The sequence below is a fragment of the Strongylocentrotus purpuratus genome, unplaced genomic scaffold, assembly GCF_000002235.5.
Source record: "Strongylocentrotus purpuratus isolate Spur 01 unplaced genomic scaffold, Spur_5.0 spur5_scaffold_7, whole genome shotgun sequence".
NCBI classification, from domain to species: Eukaryota; Metazoa; Echinodermata; class Echinoidea; order Camarodonta; family Strongylocentrotidae; genus Strongylocentrotus; species Strongylocentrotus purpuratus.
In genome coordinates this window covers 2,198,973-2,226,672 of record NW_022145613.1, presented here as the reverse complement: position 1 = coordinate 2,226,672, position 27,700 = coordinate 2,198,973, and the positions used below count along the sequence as shown (strand labels likewise).

The 27,700-nt window shown below is 37.1% G+C and overlaps 1 protein-coding gene across 1 annotated transcript; it reads right to left on the bottom strand.

Moving 5' to 3' along the window:
* On the bottom strand, positions 1-27,667 carry LOC105440166. The gene is made up of 24 exons (XM_030973932.1): positions 25,459-27,667; positions 23,870-24,046; positions 21,914-22,183; positions 20,970-21,005; positions 20,326-20,502; positions 19,783-19,987; positions 18,515-18,630; positions 17,487-17,654; positions 16,712-17,014; positions 15,934-16,089; positions 14,387-14,483; positions 12,967-13,133; positions 11,879-12,010; positions 9,625-9,874; positions 8,383-8,462; positions 7,760-7,897; positions 7,124-7,364; positions 5,887-5,966; positions 5,261-5,398; positions 4,625-4,865; positions 3,388-3,467; positions 2,762-2,899; positions 2,126-2,366; positions 1-319 (listed from the first exon to the last, which is right to left on the bottom strand). The coding sequence occupies exons 1-24, from the start codon at positions 27,665-27,667 to the stop codon at positions 250-252; spliced, it is 5,910 nt and encodes a 1,969-aa protein (XP_030829792.1). The 3' UTR covers positions 1-249.
* Positions 27,668-27,700: the final 33 nt, after the last annotated feature.

The window sequence follows — 27,700 nt, the reverse complement described above, 5'->3', positions numbered from 1 at the left end:
TTTCAAAATGCAATCACATGACCAGAACTGGTCTATACCTTTTACATCCATAATGATTAATCCAAATTTCGGATTAGAATTTAATAGTAAAATTTACCAATGAATAATTAATCATTAAGTCACGGTAAATCTAAAATTACAAAGAAGTATAGGACAACACTTAGTTACAATCTATTTAAATTAGGAATTTTAAGAGATAACGCGAAGCAAATTGTTAAACTTGAAAGTTTGAACTGGTCGAAGGTTGGCTTAGAAGAGATTAGAAGACTCGCCTTCATGGTCATCACCTCCTGTAGATCCAACTCCTCCAGGGTCAGTGCTATGTATGGAACGATAATCAATCATTATTTTTGTAATCATAATATTCTGTTCGTTAGTCACCCAGATGTGGTACAAACGATTTAGACATAATCTCGTTCCCAAATTATCTATTGTGTCATAAATTGTCAAAGTTTAGCATAACTAACTGAACAACGTGGTTAGGAGACCGAGCAGTCGTGGGTTGGTTTTTTCTTTATTTTGTTAGTTTTTTGTTAAAAAATTGTTATTTCTTTACATTGTGTGTTTCAAGAGCACTGATTCAAAGGAACTTTGCAATATAATTATTGTCATAGAAAGCCTTCCCTAACTTGCTACAGACAAGTTTGCCTATGTATATGAAATATACGTAAATGAAGTTTAAACTATACTTTTTTAACGTCATTTTTTGAAATATTTCAGGTAGGTCAAACTTCCCTTTTGCTCCTCCTTTTAACCCTAAATAGACTGGGGCTGATTAAGCCCCGCTCCCTCTATTTTCGCGATTACTTCGTAATGCTTAAATGGATGACAATGACTACATAATTTTTTTCCCTCAAAATCTTGCGCACCCCGGATCAACAGTCTGGGTGTAATGTAACATTTTGCGATCGTGTGTCACCAAAATATTTTTGTTTGTAATTCTTCCATATACAGGCATGTATAACATATAGTTTTTTAGGTGCACATTATTTTATGCTGCAATTTTATACCCATCTTATCACATAAACTGTTAGTATTCCCATTTGGCATGGTGAATAAAACTTATTCCATTCTCATTTGCATAAAAGAATACAATATTTAAGGAATAATGCAAAGAAAAACAATGAAGAAGAAAAAAAAAGGGAAAACTTGATCAATTTTCATGATAGTACACAACCTTCTAATATTTATTTCATGTGTGTGTCAGATGATGATGTCAATTAAATAAGAAAAAAGTGAGAAAAAAGTATTTTAAAAATTGTCAAAGTTTCATAATTTTTGCATAGTTAATTAGTACTAACTAGAATAAGTAATTGAAACAATGTATGCATCATTAAGATCAAATAAGAAACTATACAAAAAGACCCTCCCCCCCCCAAAAAAAAAAACAACAACAACAACAACTACGATGGCTTACATGTACATCGGTGTCTTAGGATCATTTGGCTTGGGACACACATAATCATTGAACTTTTAAACCGTTAAACAATTCTTAACGTCGATCGGACCCTCGATGTTCTTTCCCTGTCGAGTCATTGTATTCAATTCTATGTATGTTTGTCTTCATATCTTATTTTTTATTTCCTCATATTGTGTGTATTTTTTAAATGGAATTATGAAATAAATAAATGTAAATATGAAAAGATAAGATGTTAATGGGCAAAAAATGTACAAGGAGATTTGATGGGATTTTGTTAAATCCAGGTGTCAGACATCCGTCACAGCAAAGGTATGGATAAGGTACCGTTTGGCCTTAAAGGTCATATGATCTCTGAATCATTTTCATTGATTGGACAGAAAATGAGCTTCTCTTTGTAACCATGCAAAGGTTGTTAAAAATATTAAGTTTTCTTCATGGTCACAAAGGTTGTAACCAGTTTGTTATAATATACAAAGGTTGTATATCATCAGCACATAGTACAAGAATGAAAGTCAATTAAATAATCACATAATACACGATCGCACAATCAACTCAAGGGCAATTAATAATTAAAGTATTTTTTCTGGCATAGAGATCATATTTTGATTATGTAAAATGTTCCCACTTTTTAATTATGAGATGCACAAAGCTATTGATATCAGCTGAGGTTGATTTTCGAAATTCTTCAAAATATTCATGTCATACCTGGAGACAAACGCGATATTTCCAAAATTCACAACGAGCATTTGGGTGTCGCTATTGGCTGGTTGATTATCATCTTGGTAAGTAAGCACATCGTTGGAAGTTTGAAGGAAGGCCACTTTGACCTGACCATCAGCTATCTTAAAGAAGATATTCTGGTTGTTCAATGTCAGATCAGGCACTGTGGACTTTTGGACTTCTTCGTATGACACTTGTAAGGAGATTATGCCACCTTCCAGGAAAGCTAGGACAAAATAAAGTATAATTTATTTAATTTCATCTCAGATCGCACTAACTATATTATCCATCATAAACGAATCACTAGTGGTAAATTTAGTTAAGTCATATTATATCTAAATCGGTAGTGGTACTAATGGATGAGAAGAGCGTAGAAGTAAGTAATACAAATTTCAAAAAGAAAATGCAACATATGTGCTTGAAAGTCGAGTAATAAAGATACCAGATAAATGGGAAATCAATAAATTTCAAAATTCCTTCTTTCCTAACAAGTTAAACGATGATATTCTACAGACTTTAATGTGGGTATGAGATGCACGGGTACTGGCTGTACAGCTTCTGTGACAGAGTGGCAAATGTTGGGAAAGTGAGAAAATTTCATGCAGAGATAAAGAATCTTACTAAAGAGGTATCTTCTGACACCGTTGTCATTGGCGAACTCGATGTAAGCAGGAAATGTGGCCCCAGACAGAGTCAGTCCAATATACTTGCCCTTCAAGTGTTCAGGGACATTGAAGAAATTCTCGAGGGGAAATTTCGCTGTAAAAAATAAAAGGGGATCAAAAGAAACAATTGTGTTATAAAGCTAATCATTGACGGACTGCTTTCTCACGTCAGGTCTACGGGCATTTAAATGTCTGTTCGAAGGCCAGTTGTCAGATGATATCATGAAACACCCATCTGGCTCTTCACAAAAGGGCACCGAATCATTTACATGCAGTGTATTTACATGTATGTATACATTTATACAGGACATGTAAAAAATATATAAACTAATCGTTAACAACTAAGAAGCTATAACTGATATAGAACTCAGTTTTCCACATTGTAACGTTCAAATTAAGTTGAGTAAATCGCGGATTCGTTGAAAATCATGACTAACCACCACTGCAGTAACGAAGAAGTGTTTCAGTATGAATCCCCAGTGCCTTCATGTCCAATGGCAGTAATATAAAGAATCGAGCACGAATATCCTTAAACAGAAATATTAACTAAATGCTAGTTCTAGAGGAAAAGACAATTCTTACAGGGGTCGAATCCAGCGCTACTACCGCTACCCTCGGGATGACTGCTGGTATCGCTAATACCGCTGCTTCCACTGCCGGTGCTTGTTGTAAACAAAAAATATTGATAAGAAACAAACCGAAGAAAGTATGTCAAATTGCGATTAATTTGATGTATTCTTTATAGGTTTATACTATGGCTGAGTTACTATTATTAAAAGTATAACGATAAAAACTAAAATCCCTTTGAGGCCCTGCCCTACGAAATATTTGAGTGCATGATGGTTACTGACATAGTCTCAACATGTCGCCCCGTCCCCCGTAAAAAGAATGAAAACAAAAATAATCTAAATATTGTTGTTGTTGTTTTAGTTTATAGTCGTTTTTTATTCAGAAGTGAATATTTACGCCTCTTCTCTTAGGAATTTTTTTCTTTAAAATTAGATTTACTTTTTTTCATATATAGATTTGGATAAATTGAATTTTTAACAGTTTAACTGTTTTCTTGAAATAACATAACAAATTTAGACTTAACTAGAGCAAACAAAAGCACGCCCTCAAATAAGCAACAAACAACATAAAAACACAAAGCAAAACACTATATCAACAATCAGTTCAGTCGTCGGTCCCATATACTGGGTCCCTGTCAAAACTTTTTTAGACGGATCGCTAGACCGATACTGTCGAAGGCTATTTGTCTAATGACTTTAAACCTCATGTTCATTCTGATCCTGCTTTGTCTTCTTGTTTAAATTCTTCTTATATTGCCTGCATGTCAATCCTTCAATGGGTATCCTTTCTTTCAATCTCCGATGATGGAAATATATTAAAGAAATGTGTAATAATTATAAAACGTTTCCAAATACAAAATATTGGGCGATTGTTATCATTACATTATTATTTTTATTGGTAGATAGCAATGAGGTTTTTCTTCCAGCATGTCATCAGAGCGAGAAAAAAAAAATTGAAACAAAATAAAGATATTAAATTTGTACTTATAACATACAAATCAATAACCTGCCTTAAGTTGTATATCATCAGCACATAGTACAAGAATGAAAGTCAATTAAATAATCACATAATACACGATCGCACAATCAACTCAAGGGCAATTAATAATTAAAGTATTTTTTCTGGCATAGAGATCATATTTTGATTATGTAAAATGTTCCCACTTTTTAATTATGAGATGCACAAAGCTATTGATATCAGCTGAGGTTGATTTTCGAAATTCTTCAAAATATTCATCTATATGTCATACCTGGAGACAAACGCGATATTTCCAAAATTCACAACGAGCATTTGGGTGTCGCTATTGGCTGGTTGATTATCATCTTGGTAAGTAAGCACATCGTTGGAAGTTTGAAGGAAGGCCACTTTGACCTGACCATCAGCTATCTTAAAGAAGATATTCTGGTTGTTCAATGTCAGATCAGGCACTGTGGACTTTTGGACTTCTTCGTATGACACTTGTAAGGTGATTATGCCACCTTCCAGGAAAGCTAGGACAAAATAAAGTATAATTTATTTAATTTCATCTCAGATCGCACTAACTATATTATCCATCATAAACGAATCACTAGTGGTAAATTTAGTTAAGTCATATTATATCTAAATCGGTAGTGGTACTAATGGATGAGAAGAGCGTAGAAGTAAGTAATACAAATTTCAAAAAGAAAATGCAACATATGTGCTTGAAAGTCGAGTAATAAAGATACCAGATAAATGGGAAATCAATGAGTTTCGAAATTCCTTCTTTCCTAACAAGTTAAACGATGATATTCTACAGACTTTAATGTGGGTATGAGATGCACGGGTACTGGCTGTACAGCTTCTGTGACAGAGTGGCAAATGTTGGGAAAGTGAGAAAATTTCATGCAGAGATAAAGAATCTTACTAAAGAGGTATCTTCTGACACCGTTGTCATTGGCGAACTCGATGTAAGCAGGAAATGTGGCCCCAGACAGAGTCAGTCCAATATACTTGCCCTTCAAGTGTTCAGGGACATTGAAGAAATTCTCGAGGGGAAATTTCGCTGTAAAAAATAAAAGGGGATCAAAAGAAACAATTGTGTTATAAAGCTAATCATTGACGGACTGCTTTCTCACGTCAGGTCTACGGGCATTTAAATGTCTGTTCGAAGGCCAGTTGTCAGATGATATCATGAAACACCCATCTGGCTCTTCACAAAAGGGCACCGAATCATTTACATGCAGTGTATTTACATGTATGTATACATTTATACAGGACATGTAAAAAATATATAAACTAATCGTTAACAACTAAGAAGCTATAACTGATATAGAACTCAGTTTTCCACATTGTAACGTTCAAATTAAGTTGAGTAAATCGCGGATTCGTTGAAAATCATGACTAACCACCACTGCAGTAACGAAGAAGTGTTTCAGTATGAATCCCCAGTGCCTTCATGTCCAATGGCAGTAATATAAAGAATCGAGCACGAATATCCTTAAACAGAAATATTAACTAAATGCTAGTTCTAGAGGAAAAGACAATTCTTACAGGGGTCGAATCCAGCGCTACTACCGCTACCCTCGGGATGACTGCTGGTATCGCTAATACCGCTGCTTCCACTGCCGGTGCTTGTTGTAAACAAAAAATATTGATAAGAAACAAACCGAAGAAAGTATGTCAAATTGCGATTAATTTGATGTATTCTTTATAGGTTTATACTATGGCTGAGTTACTATTATTAAAAGTATAACGATAAAAACTAAAATCCCTTTGAGGCCCTGCCCTACGAAATATTTGAGTGCATGATGGTTACTGACATAGTCTCAACATGTCGCCCCGTCCCCCGTAAAAAGAATGAAAACAAAAATAATCTAAATATTGTTGTTGTTGTTTTAGTTTATAGTCGTTTTTTATTCAGAAGTGAATATTTAAGCCTCTTCTCTTAGGAATTTTTTTCTTTAAAATTAGATTTACTTTTTTTCATATATAGATTTGGATAAATTGAATTTTTAACAGTTTAACTGTTTTCTTGAAATAACATAACAAATTTAGACTTAACTAGAGCAAACAAAAGCACGCCCTCAAATAAGCAACAAACAACATAAAATCACAAAGCAAAACACTATATCATTAAACAGTTCAGTCGTCGGTCCCATATACTGGGTCCCTGTCAAAACTTTTTTAAACGGATCGCTAGAACGATATTGTCAAAGGCTATCTGTCTAATGACTTTAAACCTTGTGTTCATTCTGATCCTGCTTTGTCTTCTTGTTTAAATTCTTCTTATATTGCCTGCATGTCAATCCTTCAATGGGTATCCTTTCTTTCAATCTCCGATGATGGAAATATATTAAAGAAATGTGTAATAATTATAAAACGTTTCCAAATACAAAATATTGGGCGATTGTTATCATTACATTATTATTTTTATTGGTAGATAGCAATGAGGTTTTTCTTCCAGCATGTCATCAGAGCGAGAAAAAAAAAATTGAAACAAAATAAAGATATTAAATTTGTACTTATAACATACAAATCAATAACCTGCCTTAAGTTGTATATCATCAGCACATAGTACAAGAATGAAAGTCAATTAAATAATCACATAATACATGATAGCACAATCAACTCAAGGGCAATTAATAATTGAACTATTTTTTCTGGCATAGAGATCATATTTTGATTATGTAAAATGTTCCCACTTTTTAATTATGAGATGCACAAAGCTATTGATATCAGCTGAGGTTTATTTTCGAAATTCTTCAAAATATTCATCTATATGTCATACCTGGAGACAAACGCGATATTTCCAAAATTCACAACGAGCATTTGGGTGTCGCTATTGGCTGGTTGATTATCATCTTGGTAAGTAAGCACATCGTTGGAAGTTTGAAGGAAGGCCACTTTGACCTGACCATCAGCTATCTTAAAGAAGATATTCTGGTTGTTCAATGTCAGATCAGGCACTGTGGACTTTTGGACTTCTTCGTATGACACTTGTAAGGTGATTATGCCACCTTCCAGGAAAGCTAGGACAAAATAAAGTATAATTTATTTAATTTCATCTCAGATCGCACTAACTATATTATCCATCATAAACGAATCACTAGAGGTAAATTTAGTTAAGTCATATTATATCTAAATCGGTAGTGGTACTAATGGATGAGAAGAGCGTAGAAGTAAGTAATACAAATCTCAAAAAGAAAATGCAACATATGTGCTTGAAAGTCGAGTGATAAAGATACCAGATAAATGGGAAATCAATGAGTTTCGAAATTCCTTCTTTCCTAACAAGTTAAACGATGATATTCTACAGACTTTAATGTGGGTATGAGATGCACGGGTACTGGCTGTACAGCTTCTGTGACAGAGTGGCAAATGTTGGGAAAGTGAGAAAATTTCATGCAGAGATAAAGAATCTTACTAAAGAGGTATCTTCTGACACCGTTGTCATTGGCGAACTCGATGTAAGCAGGAAATGTGGCCCCAGACAGAGTCAGTCCAATATACTTGCCCTTCAAGTGTTCAGGGACATTGAAGAAATTCTCGAGGGGAAATTTCGCTGTAAAAAATAAAAGGGGATCAAAAGAAACAATTGTGTTATAAAGCTAATCATTGACGGACTGCTTTCTCACGTCAGGTCTACGGGCATTTAAATGTCTGTTCGAAGGCCAGTTGTCAGATGATATCATGAAACACCCATCTGGCTCTTCACAAAAGGGCACCGAATCATTTACATGCAGTGTATTTACATGTATGTATACATTTATACAGGACATGTAAAAAATATATAAACTAATCGTTAACAACTAAGAAGCTATAACTGATGTACTCAGTTTTCCACATTGTAACGTTCAAATTAAGTTGAGTAAATCGCGGATTCGTTGAAAATCATGACTAACCACCACTGCAGTAACGAAGAAGTGTTTCAGTATGAATCCCCAGTGCCTTCATGTTCAATGGCAGTAATATAAAGAATCGAGCACGAATATCCTTAAACAGAAATATTAACTAAATGCTAGTTCTAGAGGAAAAGACAATTCTTACAGGGGTCGAATCCAGCGCTACTACCGCTACCCTCGGGATGACTGCTGGTATCGCTAATACCGCTGCTTCCACTGCCGGTGCTTGTTGTAAACAAAAAATATTGATAAGAAACAAACCGAAGAAAGTATGTCAAATTGCGATTAATTTGATGTATTCTTTATAGGTTTATACTATGGCTGAGTTACTATTATTAAAAGTATAACGATAAAAACTAAAATCCCTTTGAGGCCCTGCCCTACGAAATAACTGAGTGCATGATGGTTACTGACATAGTCTCAACATGTCGCCCCGTCCCCCGTAAAAAGAATGAAAACAAAAATAATCTAAATATTGTTGTTGTTGTTTTAGTTTATAGTCGTTTTTTATTCAGAAGTGAATATTTACGCCTCTTCTCTTAGGAATTTTTTTCTTTAAAATTAGATTTACTTTTTTTCATATATAGATTTGGATAAATTGAATTTTTAACAGTTTAACTGTTTTCTTGAAATAACATAACAAATTTAGACTTAACTAGAGCAAACAAAAGCACGCCCTCAAATAAGCAACAAACAACATAAAATCACAAAGCAAAACACTATATCATTAAACAGTTCAGTCGTCGGTCCCATATACTGGGTCCCTGTCAAAACTTTTTTAAACGGATCGCTAGAACGATATTGTCAAAGGCTATCTGTCTAATGACTTTAAACCTTATGTTCATTCTGATCCTGCTTTGTCTTCTTGTTTAAATTCTTCTTATATTGCCTGCCTGCATGTCAATCCTTCAATGGGTATCCTTTCTTTCAATCTCCGATGATGGAAATCTAGTAAGGAAATGTGTAATAACTATAAAACGTTTTCCAAATAAGAAGTGTTTTGAGACTGTTATCATTACATATTTGCATTGGTAGATAGCAATGAGGTTTTTCTTGGAGCATCTCAGGTTTCCAGCTTTTAGTTTAGAGATGCGCAAAGCTATTGATATCAGCTAAGGTTTTTTTTTTTTTTTTTTTTTTAACTCTTCAAAACAATTGAAACAAAATAAAGAAAATAAATTTGTACTTATAACATACAAATCAATAACCTACCTTAATAATGGATTAATAAGGGACAATTTAAACACGCTTACCTAAAATGTTAAACAGACAGCCCCTATAAAAAATGAAACCTTTCTAAATGCACGGGACAGTTTGTATGCCATATACATGTACATGTATGTAATGACTTGAAAGTGACAATTATATAGCTAAGAATAGCAATTACCTCGTGAAACTGTATTGAACTTGCGCATTCTGTATCAGACATTTAGCACCAGCATTTGGTGGCTGGGCGGTATCTTCATATTCGAAGACGGCGGATCCTTCCAGGATAATCTGGACTTTCTGATCAACAATACGGATATCGACTAACTGACCGTCAAGGTGTAGTCCATTCACGTTCTGCGACTTGACAAGTATGTTGAAGCGAGAAAGTGAGATAGTACTGCTCTCGCTTCCCGTCTCGACGTCTAAGCCTGAATGTGCAAAAGTGAACATTGAATAGGAAAGAAACGACTATAGTGATGAAGTAGCCAAGTTTACCTCACAAACACGAGGACAACGCAGAGGGCCATAGGCTTTTTTTTCTTAGAAAAAAATTATCTCAATTCTACTTTTTTAATCATAACATAATGCTATAAATTGTGGTAATGGTTGTAAGCTGACTAGAAGAAACATAATTTGATTTGATCCGGTACAGACAATAGTCTTTAGACATAGATAGCATAAACAATCAATTCCTCATCCATTTATCAAATGGCAATTGCGACAAAAGCAATCAGTCTACTGTGTTTTGTCATTGTTGGGCGCTAAATCATGCTACAGAAAATTAATGTGCTCAGGTCAATTGTATATGCATCAGTTGTATAAAGGTTTGATTGTATCATTTTACGAAATATGCTTTTGTCATCCGGAAAGTATTAATACAAGATAATTGAAATAATGCTACGATGATAATGGCTTAAGATAATGGCTTAATATTTACATCAGATTTCCCTTTTCGGCGCTAATTCAGAATTATATCCATACTTTGACTCCGGCGTGGAGATACTTTACTAAAAACATACCAAAAACCAACTAAATCTTCATCAATTGTTCAGATAATGGTCATGATTTAAACAAATTTATGTTTCTAACTTGTTTCGTGTAAATTTTCTTATCTTTTTTGAAGGTTTTCCCCCCAAACGAAGACACTTTCTCACAGGTTTCACGGCAAATCGCCGAACAATGCAATAATTGCACACCGTCACGTCTAGCGTACCGAGGTGGACGCGACGGTATTCAACGGTGGTGTGCGGGCGCGACTGAAGTTAGCAACTGTCATCTCAAATCCTCATTAAATATTAATGTTAGTAGTTCATCATTACGGTCGCTATTACTCCATGCACGCTGGCGCGCACGCACCCCATCGTCGGTACGGTATGCAATTGTGTTGTGCATCAGTTTGCCGTGAATCCCGTGACAAATTAAGCATGGAGCTATAAGTTTTCGTTTTTAGGAAAAATACTCCAAAAAAGACTTTTAACTCATGATCGATGAAGATTTAGTTGATTTTTGGTATATGTTTTACTTTTAGTACGCCAGAGTTTACGGGTAAAAGTATGGATATAATTCTGAATTAGCGCCCCTTTTTCTTATCGGCGACAGATCAGAGAGAAGTTAATTAAAAGTTCACTTTAGTATTTTCTCCCTTTTTAATAGGTACTCGTTCTTATGCTGGATTGTGCCCGATCCCCACAAAATAATGTTGAACACAAATATTTCCGCTTTCCCTGGAGACGTTTATCTACAGAAGGTAATGGTGTTCGTCCACATAATGACGCGTCATACCATTTTCCAACAACATTTCACACAATAATGACACTGATGAGCTTCAACTTATTGACTGACACCCATTTACGAAGATCACCACGTTTGTCGTAGCCAACTACACTTTGTACTCTAACAGGTCTACCGGAATCTAAAACCTGTCTTAAAGGTACTATGTCCCATTTGCAGGGCAAAAAATGAAAATGTTAGATTCCAACGGCATTTGAAAGAAAATTCTAATTTAGAACTTCCCTAAACAAAGGGGGGCTTGAAAATGTCTTCAAGTGGGAAAATAACGACTATTAGTTGTCGAATCGACTTAGGAGCTATAGAGCCAATCAGGCGCGTACACAGGGGGGGGGGGGGGTGTTTGGGGGGTTAAAACCACCCCCCCCCCCTTTGGTATTTTTTTTTTTGTGTAAACCCCCCTAAATTTCCCTAACCCCCCCCCCCTTTTGGAAAAAAAAATATTCCCATGGCTGACCTAAAATAGCTGACCTTACCCCCCCCCCCCTAACGGAGCAAAATGTCAAATTTTCAAATTTCGAGACCAAAAAAAAAAAAAAAAAAAAAGTGTCTCTATCGTTATTTTAACTGTTATTACTACTGGGTCGAAAGTGGCAAACGTTGGCAATGTCTTGAAAATGCAGATAATAAATGGTGACACGTACTGATAGAGTAGGTTTTCTTTTCGGCTGTAGCGAATTGAAGAACAACCGGTGTAGCTAGTTGCGTGAGAGTAACTTTGATGTCTCCCTGCGGTGAAGCGGGCGTATCCGTGAAGTGTGACAGCTGAAAAACATCTAGAATTGTACAAGATAAAGTTTGAAACAATGGTACTGGATGTATATCAGACATGAATTGTTCATGGGCCGATTGCACATTTTAGTATAAGCATAATTAATTTAATCATTGTAATATCACATGAAAGTTTGAGGCAGAAAGTAGCAGTAGTAGTTTTAGTAATAGTAGAAGTAGTAGTTTTTTGTTACCGAGGACCACAAGATATCTTTCAAGACAACTTGAAGCAAAATGTAAAAGACAAAAGGAAAATAGCATGTCCAATATTTCCGGAAATTATGCGTAATTATCTTAAAGACACATAGATGTCAGCTCTCATCTGGAATTCGACACCGTTCGGGTGTTTACCCAATAACAGGTGTGTCAATCACCAGGGTGAGCCTTCAGTTTTTATGACCATTCGACCTATGTAATGCTTTGCTTTACCCTCACCCGAAGACTCACGAGCTCTCCTCGCGAGCTCTTTGAGAGATTAGGGGGTAATTCTTGACTGGCCTACGGGTTCGCTCTGTGCAGATTTGTACTCCCATTAATGGTATTTCAACCAAGTCTGGTGTCAGCGAATTATGGCCTTCTGCACATGGAAACTGACGAGTGACTCCCTTTAAAATACCTTCCAGACGTTTGAATTCAAATGAACACTTCATTTTGACGACATATCAGCAATTCGTCGCTGTTTTCACGAAGTGACGGTAGTGAAAAAAAATTGCATTCACTTTGCGTTACGATTTTCCTCACTACCGTCACTTCGTGAAAACATTATTGTTTGGAGATGCATGCATCCAGCACCACATGTATTCTCTACCATTCCCACCCACCAATTAATCTGCTGCGTGAGAGGTAGGGACCACTGACAACATTCAGGTATGCTAAATGGTTCAACAAACATGAAGAAGAAACATAGTGTGAGTAAATAAATGGCCTGCGAGGTGAGTATTGACGGAAACATGAGGCTTACATTCTGGTCTGAAAGAGTATGTCCGAGTGGTGCCAGAGACAGATAGATCACGACATGGTGACACGGCTAAGCAATATGACTGGGTATTTCCTTCAAAGGTATGGAGAGGGGAACCATCAGATGAGAAAAGAGATGATGTATCTCCCCTCGATACAATGGCAAAAGACCTAGATTATTTCAAGAGAGAAAAAAAGAGACACTTCAATCCAATATCTATGCCCTTGTTGTATCAAAGGTTTTTTTTTTTTTTTAAAGTGATTGTATTTTATCAAAAAGTTGTTTATAGTTTGCTTTTTTAGGTTGGAAAATGCATCTTTCTACCCTGCGACTTTAATGGTACGATCCAGTAAATTAAAACAGTAAACTGGCTCTCATTTAAAAATTACTCATTAAATAAAACCCCAAACTTCAGTGATATCAGACAAAATATGTTATATCTTACTAATAATTAAAAAAGATGTATAAACATTGTGAAAGTGTAGCATTTTACGATAAAAGACACCAATTTAGCGAAGATGACGTCATTAGAACCTGTTTATGTGCGCTTGCATCAGGGAATTCAAGATCAAAAGGTCAATTCAGACGCTGGTAAGTTTTTGGTCAAGCCTTTTTGTTGTCTTTATTCTGACAAAATTATACAATCAATTAAACAAGTTTAATACCAGAGGAAAGCTAACGATTAGTATTTTCATTGACCGCTTACCCCAAAGTCGCTTGACCACAGTGAAACGAGTGAGAGCTTGCGAGAGCGGCCAAAGTGTGATTGAAACTAGCTGTTTGCTAGAAATTTGCTCTTCTCCAACGCAAAAAGAGACGCCATTGTGCTGGATAAATATGTTTTTTCCGACATAAGTACAGACAATTTGCATTTGGTCTTTTTATATCATACTTTATGAAATGTTACCCGAGTGACTTCCGGGCACCCCAATGCTGGAAAGAAACGCACATTTTTCGAAAACTTCACTTTTTCATGGAAGATATTTTGTTCTATGCACGCAAGGCAGATTGAGCGGATGATACGACGTTTCCATATGCGGTATACCATGTATACGAGAATAGCACTTTTATGAAGGACAGCGCTTTGTACCTGGCTAATGGAAATGGTGCAATTTAAACCCAAAATATCATTGTAAATAATATTGTTAATTATTGTTTCTTCTTCTTCTTCTTCTTCTTCTTCCTCTTCTTCTTTTTCTGCTCCATCTCCTTCTCCTTATTCTTCTTCTTCTTCCATTTTTCTTCTTATTCGTATAATTATCATTATTATTATTGTGCGTGTGTGTGTATGTGTGTGTGTGATCAAGTCATCATTAATATAATTGTTATCACAATCATGATCATCATGACCATCATCATTATCGTTACCATCATCATCATCATCACCATTTTTGTTTGGTATTACTGCAAGAGTTGTTCTTACGTGCGTGCACCCGGTGTAAAACCTGCTGGAGACCCGATCTTCTCCAGTTCATTACCGTTCGGTCCGTCTCTGACAGTAATAGTTGTGGGACGAAGTTCTGGCATATATTAAAGAGAAATATATAAAGAGTTGTGAGAGAACAACGTATTTCTTCTCATTCAAAAAAAATATTTGTGTATACCTGCATATATTCTCTGACATACAGAGAATAAAAGATAAAATGGCAGACAGAGAGAGGACAAATAGAGAACTGAGCAAAACAAAATTGCAGTTATATGTTACTTAAACTTCGTAGAAAAGTCGGGAAATGGCTTCACAAACAATCATGAAGGAAAAAAGTAATCAAGATTTAATTTGTTTTGAGTGAGTTTATTTCTTATCACTTGTTAACATAAGGTATTTCAGACACATTTTGCATGCACTTAGAAAACAGAATAGCAGAATAGCAGTAAAAGAAAAAAATGTGACTATTTTTGTAAGTATTCAGCAGAATATCACTATGGATCCACAAGTAACTGGTAAAAAAAAAATATTCGAGGATACCAGAGATTGCAATGGCACATTGATTAAGCATAATAATTCATTCTTATAGAGGTAGATATAGTTTTTAGAAGTTAAAAATTATCCAATTATAAGTTAAACATTTATCATTAAAAGTTATATAGGCCTAACTCTCTTAAAAAATCTATCCATCTGATTGGTCGAAATTGCAGTCGTGATTTTAGCCATTCCCGTAAAGAGACGAACAATGCCAGTAATGGTTAATAGTCAATGAGTGAGATTCCTGCAGGATTCCGGGTACCTGGAAAATAGTTAAATTTTGCTGCTATCCCCATTGGTTTACGTGTTAAAACTTAGCTTGTGCGAGCGCGGCTACCATACAGTTTTTGTGCGATTAATTTGGTCGCTAAATTTTAGGTTTTTTAATTGCACATTCGACGAGTTTTCAAATGTTTTTCAGCAATTCTTTAACAAAATGGAAAATTACTTGTAACTCACAAACCAGCTATCTCACAAGAACATCGGCACACCTCGGGGTGATATCAGGATGCAACGTCCCCTTGAGCCTATAAAACAACTATTCCTTCCATAGCATTCATTATATCTATATCTTATTCCATGCATTCCGACATTATTTACATTGGGATCATAAACAATTTCGAAGGGTTTGATTTGATGGTTGATACCTCATTAATTGACACGAATACTAAGAAAGCCTCTCTCATGTCAGTCTTCGCAGTATTGTTTTGCTTGTAACTTGTAAGTAAGCAAACAGCGGGACCTACGGCTTTTGGCCATATCCGAGGGACATGGTCATGGGGATTTAAGCCATACCTCAGAGATTCGGCGCGTGCATCGACTTTGTTTTTAACAAAGAACCCCGTTTACGAGCCCACTGTTCTACCACTGGGCATGGCGCTTACTAGGCCCAAAGTGGGCGGAACCAAATTTGCCATTAATTAAAAAAAAAAAAAAAAAAAAAAAATTGCTGGGAAAAAAAATGACAGGAAATTCATCCATCCTTGGCGATGCATGCGATTGCTTACCCATTTCTCCGATGGGGTTGCTGCTTGACCCGAACAGCACATAGCCTCCCCAGCACTCCGGGAGCTCAACTCTTAATGTAGCACTGAAGCCCCACGCATCTTCTTCCATGTCGTGGCATGTGTAGGAAATATCGTTAAACCTACCGACCAGTTCACCTGTATAAAAAACCAATTTCAATACATACTTTATTTTTAACAAACTTCTTCAAAGATATGTTTCCCAATACAAACCATAAACCTATGTAACTTAATTGCTTGGGAAAAACAAGCAAAGTTATTTTTTTCTAATAGAAATTCCTTTGGTAACAAATAGATTTGTTTGTTGTTTTCACTATTTTTTCTTGTTCACTTTGTATATCCTTTCATTATCATGTTAAGGCCTTCTTGCCAACCTATTATTATTGTTACGACCTTCACAACTTAAATCAAATGTTAGTTTTTATTTAGGGAAACCTATAGGCCTAAAATACAAGCTAAGTTTTGTAATACATGTAGGTTCCTCACATTTCACCCTGTATTACCTACCTTTAAAACAATTAATGTCGACGTCTTTACAAAGACTTGATTATATAATGTCATACTTTCAGTATATTTCATAATATGTGTTATTTTGTCATTTATGTGAATTCTGCTCTTTGAAACGTGAAACAATTAAATTTGAAACTTGAACCTCGAAGCCTCGGTCACACATGCCGCGTATGCCGCTGCATGTAATCACAGCGGTTTTGATACTCGGCATGCGTGCCCAATCCTTCAAAGTCAGTGATGTTCTACATACCGTCTGCCGTCTCTACGAAGTATCTCCAGTAATAGTTAGTGTATTTCACATTTGCTGGAGCGCCGTCTCCTGCTCTAAATTTTGCGAAACGGATGTCGGATAGTCCGGTGCAACTATCACTGCTGATGAAACTGGATTCGAATTGATATCCGGCTTGGAAGAGACCATTGGAGAAGGAGATCCAGATGTATGCGAATGCGTACTCTTCATTGTCAGTGGTTAGCTCCAGACCGCGTGGATCAGAAGCTAGCTCGACGTCATTTTGAATGATGACCGATTTTGTGTTGCTGTCAATGCCAAACGCTGCATGGGTAATATAGATTTCCTTCATGTCAGGCCTATATCATAAAGCAACTTTCAGATAACATTAGGCCTTCCGAAATGTAGGTAGAATTGGCAACGAATGAATATAAGTGAGGGTGGGCTGGGCTGGGCTGTGTTCAGGCTGATTAATGAGCTACTTTAATATTATTATTGTTAAAGGCTTGATCAAAAATATGCTGGGACAACTAGGTTGTCGCACGACCCAAAGATATTCTGCCTAGTCCTAAATTTTCATAATTGTTCCAGTTTAATTGTCGCCCTTTTCCTTGTGTTTCTATTAAAAATTAACCATGAATTTAATTATAATTTCTCGTTTGTGCGCTGTATCGAGATCAATTGCCTTGATTTGTTGAAGATTTGTTTCGGGTAATGGGACATTCCGGCAAACTTTGATTACTCAAGAAGATAAGGACCTTAAACACAAGTTATCTGGAGTCCTTCTCATACTTACAGATGGTGACAACAACAGCTTCGTCACTGTCCAAGAACTCTACGACAAGGTCACTTTGTAGATTGGTAGCCATGAGCAACTTTCTGTCTCCGGCAGGAAATGGTCCTACTTGAATCGACCTGTCCCCTTGCCCAGTTGTTTGAGTGTAGCCTTGAGCAAGGGATGACCCTGCAAATCGGATCGAATGTGTAAGTGTAGTGCAAATTTTGTTGACATGCAGTGTAGTGTTTCGGGCAATAGTAAATACGCAATAGTAAATATAATTGAACCAAATTATAGAAGTTCTTTTTTCTTTTACAAAACAGACATAATTCAAAGAAAATGCGTCTCACAAAATGTAAAAAAACGTGTTGTCTTGGCGCTAAATCATCACATCGATTTCAAGCTTACCGCTCATGATGGCGGTCTCTGTAATTTATCATTTTTCATTGAAATTATATTTTTGTTTGTATGCATCTTATTTAATGTACTTAAACATTTATAATTATGTAAAATGAAGAAATATTTGTTACTTTATGTATATGGTTATGTTCTATTTTGAAAATGCAGAAATAAAAACAAAACAAACAAACATCGTCGCTACATTAATACAGCGATCTCTCATTTCTGTCTCCTCAGATTCTATTCATGCAGTTCTAAATCTTTTGTTCAGACCCATCTGTTGTTGCATCTGTCCCGCTAAGTAATTAATCTTCTTCTTAGAATGTCCGTTTTAAGTTTTGCGAGTCCCCTCCTTCACGAATTGCGTCTTTTTTTCGTACAAATTTGTATATTTTATATCGTGCTCATTTTTTTAAAGATTTGCTTTCTTTTTACGAAACTTGGTCCTATTATATATTTTTCTTCTGTATATGCAATTCATTATAATCATAATTAAAGCTGGTGCTAATGAACTTTATTAAGCTGCCCATACCTAACTTATAAAACCTCAGCCTGTTTTGTTTTTAATGGGGGGAGAAGGCACTTGGGTGGAGGGAACAAGTTGCAAATGATTAGACGTGTAAGTATTAATGCGATTCATTACTAACCAGATCTGATGAAGTAGAGATAACAAATCCAATAGATTCGATATTCACCCACACTGTTGAAACCGAGATAAAGTGAGGACTGCTCGTAGGAAACGGAGTCCGTAAAGGTTAGGAGTCTGTCCAGAGAAAATAAAAATCTTTGTGATATTAAAGTCGCTTCATGATTTATATTCAATCACGTATTTCCAAACTATGATTTACAAGGAAAATTAGTCGCCACACACCCCTTTACTGAATGCATCATGCCCCTCTTTCCTAGGACTATGTTTTCATAAACAGAGCTTTTATTTGAAAGTGTCTTAAGTTGAACAATTACAACTTTTTCAAACTCTATACAATGAGAGTTAAATATATTTGGAATTTAATTGATTAAGTCCTCTAATAACGCCTCCCTTCAGTTGGCCTTAGTTGGACCAACATGACAGAGAACCTAATAGAGTAAGGAATCACAACTATGATATCATTGATACACAGATTGACTCTACAACTCAGCTTTTTTGTATGCGATTACACAAAATATCTCTTTCTCCGTCTCTATCCCGAAAATTGTGAGGGGTAGAAAAGCGTTTCCCATCATTCATTAGAAGAAAAATAAAAGTTTTAAACTTTGAGTATATCTGGGACACAACAAACAGGGAAAGGGTAATTTAATTAGACAACGTTCTTCCAGGACAAACTACCATTGGTATATTTTTCTAGAATATTAGTACCAACTTTTTAAGACTTTCGATACTCCTAGAAAAATGGTTCCAAAAGGCCATTGTTATAGCGTTGCTAAGTGTTGCTAAAAGCAAACCTTACTCCGCCGAAAAAACGTCTTGAGATTCTGCAAGTTTCAATTAAAAATTCCTGTAAAAGTGTTCTTAGTACCACAATACTTATCAAGAACCGAAATATTTGGAGAAAAGGGTTAGTTTTTACCTATAAAGACAAAAAAGAAAATGGATAAACTTGTGGAAAATTAGTAAATGATTTCCGAATGATCATTACATAATTTGTTTTGAATTACTAGTGTTTTGCTTTCACAGGTTCGCTATCGCAAGCAAACTGACGCATTGTGCATGTACAATTCACGTCGATGGCTGACGTAGGTGGGTGTTAATTCGTTGGTGATCACTGGGAGGGGTTAATAAACTATAGACTATCATTATTGGTGCGTAATCAACTTCAAACCATGTCATACTCGCAGATTTAAAAAAAAACAAAAAACATTATGTTTCTTTTTTAAAACGATGATTACTAACTTAACTCCTTACGACTAACATTACCTGCGTGCGCTACTTGAGTGGAAGTTTCTCAGGTCGAGCAAGAAGGTTAAAACCTTGGTATCAGGATTTCTGGAGATGGTAAGTGAGAACCGGACGTATTTAAACTCGTTCAGTACATCGGGTGAGTCGGCTTGAGCGATCGGAGTGGTAGCATCAGAGGCACGGTAGAGGGAGATTGTATTGCCGTCATTTCCATCGCCAATCACTTCAGATTAATATAGAACACAAAGTTAAGATTAGAGTCTATTTCATCCGAGTTATGTAACACTGATAGTAAAGACAACAATTTGTTGCGTTCTTTAATGAGAGTGACCTAATTTCATTAGTGTGAGATTGTTAGTAACAGTTCGAGCAGCTGAAATTTTCTGTTCAGAATCAGCTCCTGATCTATGTATAGTACAGGTCAAATTAGACAGCTCTAGGTATAGGTATTTAGATCAGAATGTTATCCCCTTCTGACTAACAAAACCTGGTAGTTGTCTTTTGGCAAAATTAGATCATGCCACGGTGCTACAAGATTGGTGTGGTTTTAAAGGGGCTTACCTAAACTGTAGACGGCTGAAGATGCGTCTTGGCTAGAGGAGAGGTACAGAACCGCACCTCTCTGAGCCTGGACAAGGAAGTCATACCGACTGGTTTGTAGAACGTTAAATTTCAAGTTATCATTGAACACGCCATCGCCACTGCCATCCGTGACAAAGGCAAGTCTTGTGTAGTCCTCTGTAAAGATAGATTTCACATAGATGAAACGCCAATTGTAACTTTAAAGATGATCCAGACTGCAACTTCTATGCCTTGCGGGTGGCAAGGGTGTAACATATTTCCCCCTTAAACAAAGTCAAAGATCTATTAAACTATTTACACAGATGCTATGTCCATGGTTAAACCTTCAAACCACTATCATAAACCTTGAGAATGCAACTTCTAAAGCTTCTTGAGCTTCTTAATTGTAGGCAAAATTTACATCGGGTTCAGCATTTTATCTTTGAAGCTGCTAAACTTTAAATTGTTAATACTTAAAAGTTGTATCTATAAATTCCCATTACGCTAGTTTATAACGTTGCTTTTCCGGTAAGACTGAATCAATCAAAATAACCTAAACAGCCGATTTATTTCGAAATAACTTCAAGTTCGCAACGTTACTGTACTGCAATATCTTCTACACCAAAACTTGAAGTTTCGCTTACTTGGAGTATCGTCGTCTAACTGAGGCGCTGAAGGCTCTGAAATAAGCATCAATGTTGAGAAAGAATGTTATTACGTGGTAGTGACGAAGATGTTGAAATGCATAGGGTCCTGCATGAAACACATCTATACGAAATGATCGTACAATTAATTGATTGCACACAACAATCAAATTAAGAAGGAATTCAGTCACTTCAAATTTTGTTTCGAGGCCCTGAAATTTTACAAAAATGGTTGAAAAAATAAATTTGAGATGTCATGGAAGGAAATAAACTTTTTTAAACATTCGATCTCATTTTATTATCTATTATGTCATGCATTATGGTAGACGATTTACATTTACTCATGGTTCATCAATGGGCCATGAGGTCGAAAGATGTAAAGGGTCGAAACAAGCGGCCAAAATAGTGACAACTTTGTCGAGAACGTGCATGAAGACAAATAGTGGGGATTAACAGAAAGAGAAATGCAAAGAAACAAGTGAGGAAAAGTAGAAGAGAAGAAAAACGAACAGTTCAAGGAAACACAAAGAGAAGATGAAAGATTAAAGAACAAAGAATAATGGGTCAAGAAATTTGACCAGGCATGTCGGGCTTCTGGGCAGATGGCCTTGTGAACCCTTCGGAAAATGACTCAAGAATCATAGTTTTTTAAATTTCTTCAGAGAGTACAATACCTCACCAGAGTCACCGCACTATCATCAGGGGCGGATCTAGGGGGTTCGGTTTACCCCCCCCCCCCCTTGGGGCCAAGTGAAAAAAAGGGGGAAAGAAGAAGAAAAAAGAAGGAAAAAAGTAAAACAGTAAAACGGCGCGATTTTTGGAAAATCCTGGATCCGCCACTGGGTCAACCCCCTCCCCCCCCCCCCCCCCCCCTTGGCAAAAAGCAAGATCCGCCCCTGATCATTAATTCAAAGGTCCCCACCGTTCTATATCTGAAAACTCACGTGATATCCATTGAAGGAGGCCGCAGTAATAGCGTAGGTAGAAAACACGAGTTGCTCCGACACAAATAGCCTGAATGGAAGCTCGTTGGATAGTTAGTGCTGTCACAAGGTTGATGTAAGTCTCTCCTTGTAAGATGCGAATGTATAGGTTATTGCCTTCGACAACAAGCCGCAGGGAAGCACCAGCTGGAACATTGCCGATGTTATAAGTGTATTCAATTTCGGTATTATCACCGGGAGAATTAAAATACAGAGACCCAGCGGCGAAACCTGTTGGAAGATAAGTATCCATATCATTGTCATTCCGCTGTATTTAGCTATCTTTGCCGCTCCACATTAAGTTATTCACTTGCCATCCTTCACACCAGGAAAGAGAACTTGAGATAAGGCTTTTTTAGATAAGGCTTTTTTAGATAAGGCTTTTTTAGATAAGGCTTTTTTAGATAAGGCTTTTTCTAAGATATAGAATTTCATACACCCTGTATGAAAGAATTGCCAATCTCTTCCAAAATTCAAGAGATTTTTCTTTAGTTTTTGCTTCATGTTATTTGTTTCGGATACATATCTTTCGTTTTAAACGCCCTCTTTGTCTCTTGAAAAGGCTCATTATAGTGATGAAATGGATAATAGTTATTATCATTATTATTATTATGAGTATGATTATTATCATTATCATTAATATTGTTATCATTCTTTCTTGCATATTTTTTCCAAACCCTATATTCAGAAAGTAATTGAGCGTTAATAAATAGTGATTTTTCCGCTACAACTACCATTACTACTGTTGCGACTACTAACACTAGTACTGCTGCTGATGCTGCTACTACTACTTCTACTACGTCTACTATTACTACTACTACTACTACGTCTACTACTACTACTACTAAGTCTACTACTACTACTACTACTACTACTACGTCTACTGTTACTACTACTACTACTACTACTACTACTACGTCTACTATTACTACTACTACTACTACTACTACGTCGTCTACTACTACTACTACGTCTACTATTACTACTACTACTACTACTACTACTACGTCTACTATTACCACTACTACTACTACTACTACTACTACGTCTACTATTAATACTACTATTACTACTACTACTACTACTACTACCACTACGTCTACTACTACTACTACTACTACTAAATCTACTACTACTACTACTACTACGTCTACTATTACTACTACTACTACTACTACTACTACTACTACGTCTACTATTACTACTACTACTACGTCTACTATTACTACTACTACTACTACGTCTACTATTACTACTACTACTACTACTACTACTATTACTTGGTCTACTCATACTACTAGTGCTACTACTACGACTATAATTTCCATTACTATTATTATTATTGTTATTGGTATCATTTGTGTTATCATTATTCTTTTATTTATATATACACATACAGTGAAACTTGTCTAAAAAGACCAACAATGAAGACAAGTGGTCTTTATAGGCAGGTGGTCTTTATGTAAAGGTACTTATAGTACATGTTTCAATGAGAAAATATTTTCAAGGAAAACAAAAAATGTGCAGGTTTGACTGTATTTATTTTGCACGTTCAATGTAAAAAAAAACGTAAAATTAATTAATAACATATGGCAATAATTGTATAGACACTGATGCACCCTACCAGGCGGCCTGGGAAGGAATGGGTTAATCAACTATGGCCCAAAGGCCTTCCTTCGCACACCTGGTCGATTGCACAAATATCTAAACAAAGATGTGATTAACAACTTAAAAAGATATCACATAACAAAAAGTGAAAGATGGGAGGTTCGAATATGATATACATATATAATATAGCTATATTGAATCCTGCTGCTGCAATTACTACTACTAATTCTATCCTACTATGATATGTGCTTAATAAATTAATGATTTCATTTAAACTCGTTCGGATGTTGCGTAATATAGAGTACTTACGAATGACATAACCCTCGCCTTCTGAGCTGGATGTACTGGGCAGGAGGAAGAAGGCGAGACCTTGTATACTCTGGCTTTCATGAGGAACGATGAAGTTAAGGGAGAAGTCTGAGGAGTCATCAGCCTGGTAAATGGGTATTTTGGGGCCTGTCGCCTGAAGCTCCACTGAGGGGTAATCTGAAGTGGTAAGAGTTATATAATAATTAAAAGTGGCAGCATGTAGATTCTATGATGGCAAGGAAAGGGTGAACTGGATAAAAGTGTTGGAAGTGAAGTGTCTCGAGAGGAGACAATACTGATAACTGTTAAAGCGCACTTTTTCATTTTTATTTTTTAGGAGTCTATGTAATAATTTTGATTCAGTAATATAAGAAATATCAATATAGTTACATTATATTATATCAAGTTCCTGGAACAGATATCTAGAACGGCAAGGGTGTCTATATGCAGGCACTGGGCACGGGATGAGTCTTAAGCTTGTTTTGGAACTTTGAAGTTGTTGGATGTTTGAAGTAACAAGGGTAACTTCTTCAACACAGAAAGGAAAGTGGCTAGCAAGCATTTTTTTCCATTTTTTTAAGGGGATTTCTTTTCATCTTCATAAATCCTTGTAACTGATATAACTTAAATAATGAAAGTAAACCAAAGTGACCAGTGGGATAGAAGATTCGAGGATGAAAAAAAAAAATGAAATAGAAATTTGGGAATTCTTCTTTGAGTATTTCTTTTTAATCAGACCGTGTCTTTTGTTTAAACATGTAATGTAGATAAGGGTACTTTTTAAACAAACTGTAATCATTGTATACAGTGCGTCCCAGAAAAAAACGAAACCGAGAAGTATCGATGTTTTATCATCACTTAATCACAACCATAATTAATGAATGATACATATTTGGAAACCTGCCGTAGCAAAAAGCAGATTTGACAAAAGACTTAACTCCGATTCGTTGACAATCAGCCATGCATGAAGACTCTCGTTTACGGCTGATTGTCAACGAAACGGAGTTAAGTCTTTTGTTAATTTCGTTTATTGATACGGCGGGCAGCCAGTGAAAACGAATTCGTTTAATAAAATTATGGAAATGCAAGCACTAATTTAAACAAACAGAACTTTGTCATTCCTCGCTCATTTTTCCTGATTGAGGTGTCATATGAAAGGGCAGAAACTCAACTTTCTAAAAATGTGAATTTTTCTTCGAAATTCAGATACCGCCCGCCAAATGTCTTTTTGGTTTACTTCCTTCAAATTGCTTTTAGTCACTCATGCGTGAAATATGCATCATCTGAGTAGCATCACTTGAAAGAAGAGACTCTAAGCTTTCCAAATATGTATTATTCATTAATTATAGTTGTGATTAAGTTATGATAGAACATCGATACTTCTCGGTTTCGTTTTTTCTGGGACGCACTGTATATCTACAGGTATAAGCGAACTGTAATGAAGGTAATACCAACAATTGTCACCTTTTAAAAATTGAAGGCACATGTGTGGTTTTTATTTTCACATACGTATAAAGAAAACATTTATAACAATTCGAAATTGGTACAGAATGAGTAAGACAGAAAGAGAGAAAAGGAGTAAAACTTACCTTCGACAGCCAGATCATTGTTTGATGGATTCGCATTACTACCGTCTGCTTGATCTTCAGGTGATGACTCGCCATCGTCGACACTCCCTGGGTTTCCTGCCGGGTCATCATCGTTGTTTGATGGATTCACATTACTACCGTCTGCTTGATCTTCAGGTGATGACTCGCCATCGTCGACACTCCCTGGGTTTCCCGCTTGGTCATCATCGTTGTTTGATGGATTCACATTACTACCGTCTGCTTGATCTTCAGGTGATGACTCGCCATCGTCGACACTCCCTGGGTTTCCTGCCGGGTCATCATCGTTGTTTGATGGATTCACATTACTACCGTCTGCTTGATCTTCAGGTGATGACTCGCCATCGTCGACACTCCCTGGGTTTCCCGCCGGGTCATCGTTGTTTGATGGATTCACATTACTACCGTCTGCTTGATCTTCAGGTGATGACTCGCCATCGTCGACACTCCCTGGGTTTCCCGCCGGGTCATCATCGTTGTTTGATGGATTCACATTACTACCGTCTGCTTGATCTTCAGGTGATGACTCGCCATCGTCGACACTCTCTGGGTTTCCCGCCGGGTCATCATCGTTGTTTGATGGATTCACATTACTACCGTCTGCTTGATCTTCAGGTGATGACTCGCCATCGTCGACACTCCCTGGGTTTCCCGCTTGGTCATCATCGTTGTTTGATGGATTCACATTACTACCGTCTGCTTGATCTTCAGGTGATGACTCGCCATCGTCGACACTCCCTGGGTTTCCCGCCGGGTCATCATCGTTGTTTGATGGATTCACATTACTACCGTCTGCGTGATCTTCAGGTGATGACTCGCCATCGACGACACTCCCTGGGTTTCCCACTGGGTCATCATCGTTGTTTGATGGATTCACATTACTACCGTCTGCTTGATCTTCAGGTGATGACTCGCCATCGTCGACACTCCCTGGGTTTTCTGCCGGGTCATCATCGTTGTTTGATGGATTCACATTACTACCGTCTGCTTGATCTTCAGGTGATGACTCGCCATCGTCGACACTCCCTGGGTTTCCCGCCGGGTCATCATCGTTGTTTGATGGATTCACATTACTACCGTCTGCTTGATCTTCAGGTGATGACTCGCCATCGTCGACACTCCCTGGGTTTCCCGCCGGGTCATCATCGTTGTTTGATGGATTCACATTACTACCGTCTGCTTGATCTTCAGGTGATGACTCGCCATCGTCGACACTCCCTGGGTTTCCCGCCGGGTCATCATCGTTATTTGATGGATTCACATTACTACCGTCTGCTTGATCTTCAGGTGATGACTCGCCATCGTCGACATTTTCTGGGTTTCCCGCCGGGTCATCATCGTTGTTTGATGGATTCACATTACTACCGTCTGCTTGATCTTCAGGTGATGACTCGCCATCGTCGACACTCCCTGGGTTTCCCGCTTGGTCATCATCGTTGTTTGATGGATTCACATTACTACCGTCTGCTTGATCTTCAGGTGATGACTCGCCATCGTCGACACTCCCTGGGTTTCCCGCTTGGTCATCATCGTTGTTTGATGGATTCACATTACTACCGTCTGCTTGATCTTCAGGTGATGACTCGCCATCGTCGACACTCCCTGGGTTTCCCGCCGGGTCATCATCGTTGTTTGATGGATTCACATTACTACCGTCTGCTTGATCTTCAGGTGATGACTCGCCATCGTCGACACTCCCTGGGTTTCCCGCCGGGTCATCATCGTTGTTTGATGGATTCGCATTACTACCGTCTGCATAATCTTCAGGTGATGACTCGCCATCGTCGACACTCCCTGGGTTTCCTGCCGGGTCATCATCGTTGTTTGATGGATTCACATTACTACCGTCTGCTTGATCTTCAGGTGATGACTCGCCATCATCGACACTCCCTGGGTTTCCCGCCGGGTCATCATCGTTGGTTGATGGATTCACATTACTACCGTCTGCTTGATCTTCAGGTGATGACTCGCCATCATCGACACTCCCTGGGTTTCCCGCTTGGTCATCATCGTTGTTTGATGGATTCACATTACTACCGTCTGCTTGATCTTCAGGTGATGACTCGTCATTTTCGACATTCTCTGGGTCTTTCGTCGGTTCCTTTTCCAACTCTGTGTCACTCTGCACATTGTCACCATTTGCTGATTCATCATCGGTTAATTCCGTTCGCTCCTCTATGAAAGTAAACATAAAGTATAAGTGATGATTTTTTCTTTCGCCCTC

Excerpts from the sequence above, each read along its gene's own strand:
- LOC105440166 (XM_030973932.1), bottom strand. The coding sequence starts at position 27,667 with ATGTTTACTTTCATAGAGGAGCGAACGGAATTAACCGATGATGAATCA. Across the intron at positions 21,006-21,913 it reads CCTCCTTCAATGGATATCAC|AGCCTTCAGCGCCTCAGTTA; the intron begins GTGAGTTTTCAG and ends TGCTTATTTCAG. Across the intron at positions 18,631-19,782 it reads CACTCAAGTAGCGCACGCAG|ACTCCTAACCTTTACGGACT; the intron begins GTAATGTTAGTC and ends TTCTCTGGACAG.